Source organism: Copadichromis virginalis, linkage group LG2 (genome assembly GCF_057382275.1).
Source record: "Copadichromis virginalis isolate Kocher_CV1m ecotype Utaka linkage group LG2, C_Virginalis_male_GT1.1, whole genome shotgun sequence".
NCBI lineage: Eukaryota > Metazoa > Chordata > Actinopteri > Cichliformes > Cichlidae > Copadichromis > Copadichromis virginalis.
In genome coordinates this window covers 22,279,078-22,282,906 of record NC_140619.1, presented here as the reverse complement: position 1 = coordinate 22,282,906, position 3,829 = coordinate 22,279,078, and the positions used below count along the sequence as shown (strand labels likewise).

The 3,829-nt window shown below is 42.7% G+C and overlaps 1 protein-coding gene across 1 annotated transcript; it reads left to right on the top strand.

Annotated features, from left to right (window-relative positions):
* Positions 1-295: 295 nt before the first annotated feature.
* Positions 296-3,829, top strand: LOC146717259 (zinc finger MYM-type protein 1-like). The gene is made up of 2 exons (XM_085467067.1): positions 296-649; positions 1,401-3,829. Exons 1-2 carry the CDS (start codon positions 565-567, stop codon positions 3,827-3,829), a joined length of 2,514 nt encoding a protein of 837 aa, XP_085323193.1. The 5' UTR covers positions 296-564.

Here is a 3,829-nt window from a genome sequence, read left to right as displayed (position 1 = left end):
ATACAGAATGAGAAGGGCGAAAGTGGATCGTTGAATGAAATAGATGAACCAGAACTGGTTTGTAAAAACGCTGCAACTTCAGTGGTGTGGAATTGGTTTGGCTTTCGTCCATCAGATACACAACAAAGCACTATTTTTGGTAGAGCATGCTAGCGGGCCGTCGTTATTACCGTGTTTTTTGGAAAATACGGCACACTTAAAATCAATCCTTTGATTTATCTGAAAATCGACAGTGCCCCTTATAATCCCGTGTGCCTTATGTATGAATTCTAGTTGTGTTTACTGACCAGTGCCGTAGCTCCGCAAACGCACATAACGCACACTGCGTAGGGCACCAAATGGCCGGTAGGGCACCAAAAAAATCAGGGTCGTAAAAAAAAAAAGTAAACCATATTAATACTATAAATATCATATGCATTAATATGGTTAAACAATACAAAAGCAACATAAAACAATTTTCCCGAGAAAAGGGGTGAATCTGCTTTGTGCCCTGTCTCCAGTCTCCTCCTGGTGCCCCCCCACTCCCAGTGGTCTGTTCTATAATTGGTAAACACCTGTTTGAACATGGCCTCGAAACTGCAACAGGAGTCGGGAGCGGAGAAAAGAAAGAAGAAGAGGAAGCGTGATGAAACTCAGGCGTCGCTTGCCGGTAAGGCAATGTTTAAATAATAATAATAAAAAAAGTTCATTATTGTAGCCCTTGCTTGCACGCTCATGTCCGTCAACTCTGTGATAGCTCCTGTTAGCAGTGTTCATACTGTGTTAACAAATGTTGCAAATGATTGATGTTGGGTAGTTTGTTTACGTTGTGGATATGAATATAGAATGGACTACTAAAAGCAACTCATCATGGTCACTCAATTGACGGTTTTCAGATAACGTTATCGTGATTCGTGAGACTAGCATTTCCCTCCTCAGGTTGCTAGCTGGCTAACGTCATGCATGCTACTGATTAACCTTAACTTTGGGATAGGTCAGTGATGCAGTCAAGTATTATTATCAGATTAGACAAGATTACTTTGTATGTTGCTGCATTTCAGGAGATCTATAAAGACGCATATCTTATTTATGCCATTGACGTCTGAACACATAAATAGTTCTCGTCTTTCTTTAGGTTCATAGATCAAGGGCGACATCTGTTGGTGAAACTGTAATATGAAACCTATATCTTCCAGTAATATAGATTTCCTACTTGCGCATTTATATCAAATTATGTACAGCATGTTTATATTGCCATTTGCCATTATGAAAATCTATACATGTAAAATATAGTTAGTAATTTTTAAATGTACCAGTGACTTACTTAATTTATTAGTCTTATAATGCAATCTTTCGTAGGCCTACTGTAGATTCAAAATTGTATTTCTGTAAAATCCCTGAATATTTTCTCTTGTATGCAGGGTCAATGCTTAAATATGTTCAAGGAGGATCTCAAGGACAGGATGAACCATCCAGTAGTAGTGCCATCCCTGGACATCAACCACCAGCCATTGTAGACCCTGCAACAATCCCTAGCCAAGAAGAACAAGAACCATCAACCACCAGTTCAGGTACAGTTCCATACACAAGTACCACTGAGAGTCCTGTCACTGAGAGACTATCAGAAAGTGACACTGTGGAGACATGTGTGCCCCCTTCAACCGATCCTGCTCTTTGGCCAGCTCACATTGTAGATGCTGATCGTGTTGAAATTGTGCGGAGAGGTCCTTTTAATGTCAGCTCTGATTTTAATTTTCCAAAGGGGCCTGATGGAAGAGCATTTCACACTAGCCTTAAGTTCAAAATTCTTCCCAATGGAGAAAAGGTTCACCGGAGCTGGTTAGTGTACTCACCGCAGAACAATGCTGTGTTCTGCTTTGCATGTAAGCTTTTCAGTGTGAAGGATATAAAGCTGAGTACAGAGGGCTTCAGTGACTGGTCGAACATCAACATCCGTTTGAGGGGTCATGAGTGTAGCCAAGACCACATACAGTGCATGCTTAAGTGGAGAGAACTGGACACACGGCTAAAGAAAAGCATGGCAATAGATCAACAGGAGTTGACCTTACTAGAGGCAGAAAGGAAAAAGTGGCGAGAGATTCTCAAACGATTACTCTCAATAACTCTCTCACTGGCTTCCAGAAATTTGTCTTTTAGGGGCTCTTCTGACTGTCTTTATGAGCCGGACAATGGCAACTTCTTGAAGGAAGTAGAGCTTATGGCAACATATGACCTTGTAATGGCAAATCACTTGGCCAACATAAAAGATGAAGGTTCCCACACACATTACCTCAGCCCTGAGACACAGAACGAACTAATTCAGATTATCTCTTCAGAAACATTCCGCGCCATTGTGAAGCAAATCCAGTTGGCAAAATACTTCTCCATCATTCTTGACTGTACTCCAGATGTGAGTCACACTGAACAAATGTCAGTCATAGTACGCATTGTTTGTTTCCAAGCACAACCAGATATTAAAGAATACTTTCTTGGCTATATAAATGTGGAGCAAACAACTGGCCTTAACCTGTCCAATGTTGTCCTTGACAAGTTGAAGGAGCTTGGCATTCCATTTGAAAACTGTCGAGGACAGGCCTATGACAATGGGGCCAACATGAAGGGGAAGAAGCAAGGTGTTCAGGCCAGACTGCTACAATTAAACCCGAGAGCATTGTTTGTGCCTTGTGGAGCTCACACGATGAATCTGGTCATAGCTGATGCTGCCAAGTCCTCTCCAGATGCAACTGGCTACTTTGGGTATTTGCAGAAGTTGTTCAATTTCTTTTCCAGTGCCACCCAGCGATGGGCCATTTTAACAAAACATGTGAAATTGACACTTAAATCTTGGAGTGACGTTAGATGGGAAAGCAGGCTTCAAAGTGTAACTGCTGTCCGGAGTCAGACAAAAGAAGTGAGGGATGCTCTCCTGGAGGCCAGAGAAGCTGTAAGTGATGCAGTCGCAAAGGTGGAGGCTCAAGTGCTTGCTGAGGAAGTAGCCTCATTTCGATTTTTGATTTGCTCCATCGTGTGGTGTGAACTTCTTACAATCACAAACCAGGTGAACAAGTTACTACAGTCCAGCTCCATGCAGCTCGATGTTGCTGTCAGGCTCATTGACACTGCCAAAAGTAACCTCTCTAAATACAGACAGTCTGGGTTTGATGAGGCTGTGTCAGCTGCCAAAGAACTCTGTGAGGCCCTGAACATAGAACCACAGTTGAAGGAGAAAAGGCTCAGGAGCACAAAAAGGCAGTTTGCATATGAAGCTGTTGATGAGCCCCTCCATGATGCCCTTAAAAAGCTTGAGGTCACATTTTTCAATTGTGTTGTGGACTCTGCTTTAATCTCCCTACAGGAGAGGTTTGAGACCATGAATCAAGTGAAGGAGAAATATGGAGTGCTGCTTGATTTCAGCAAAGTGAATGGGATGTCCAAGGAGGATTTAAAAAAACACTGCACTGAAGTACAGAAGACACTGACAGATAAGGGAGTAGCTGACATTGATGGACCTGAGATGATGCAGGAAATCATCAACCTTCCTCAGCTGCCACCACAGACGTCTGCTTTGGAAATGCTGTCATTTTTACATGACAATCAGCTTCAAGAGGTATATCCCAATCTGTGGATTGCTCTGCGTATTGCACTGACCCTGCCTGTCACAGTTGCCTCTGCTGAGCGAAGCTTTTCAAAGCTCAAACTCATTAAAACGTACCTGCGTTCATCAATGGGGCAGGAACGTTTAAGTGGTCTGGCTGTTATCAGCATCAATGGTGACGTGGCTCAGAAGCTATCATATGATGACCTTATAGCTGATTTTGCAACCAGAAAATGCAGGCGTGTGCCTCTCTAG

What these genes read in the sequence shown, in the direction of transcription:
- LOC146717259 (XM_085467067.1), top strand. Translation starts at nt 565, where the DNA reads ATGGCCTCGAAACTGCAACAGGAGTCGGGAGCGGAGAAAAGAAAGAAG. An exon ending in AACTCAGGCGTCGCTTGCCG is followed by an intron (nt 650 to 1,400) that starts GTAAGGCAATGT and finishes TCTTGTATGCAG; the next exon opens with GGTCAATGCTTAAATATGTT.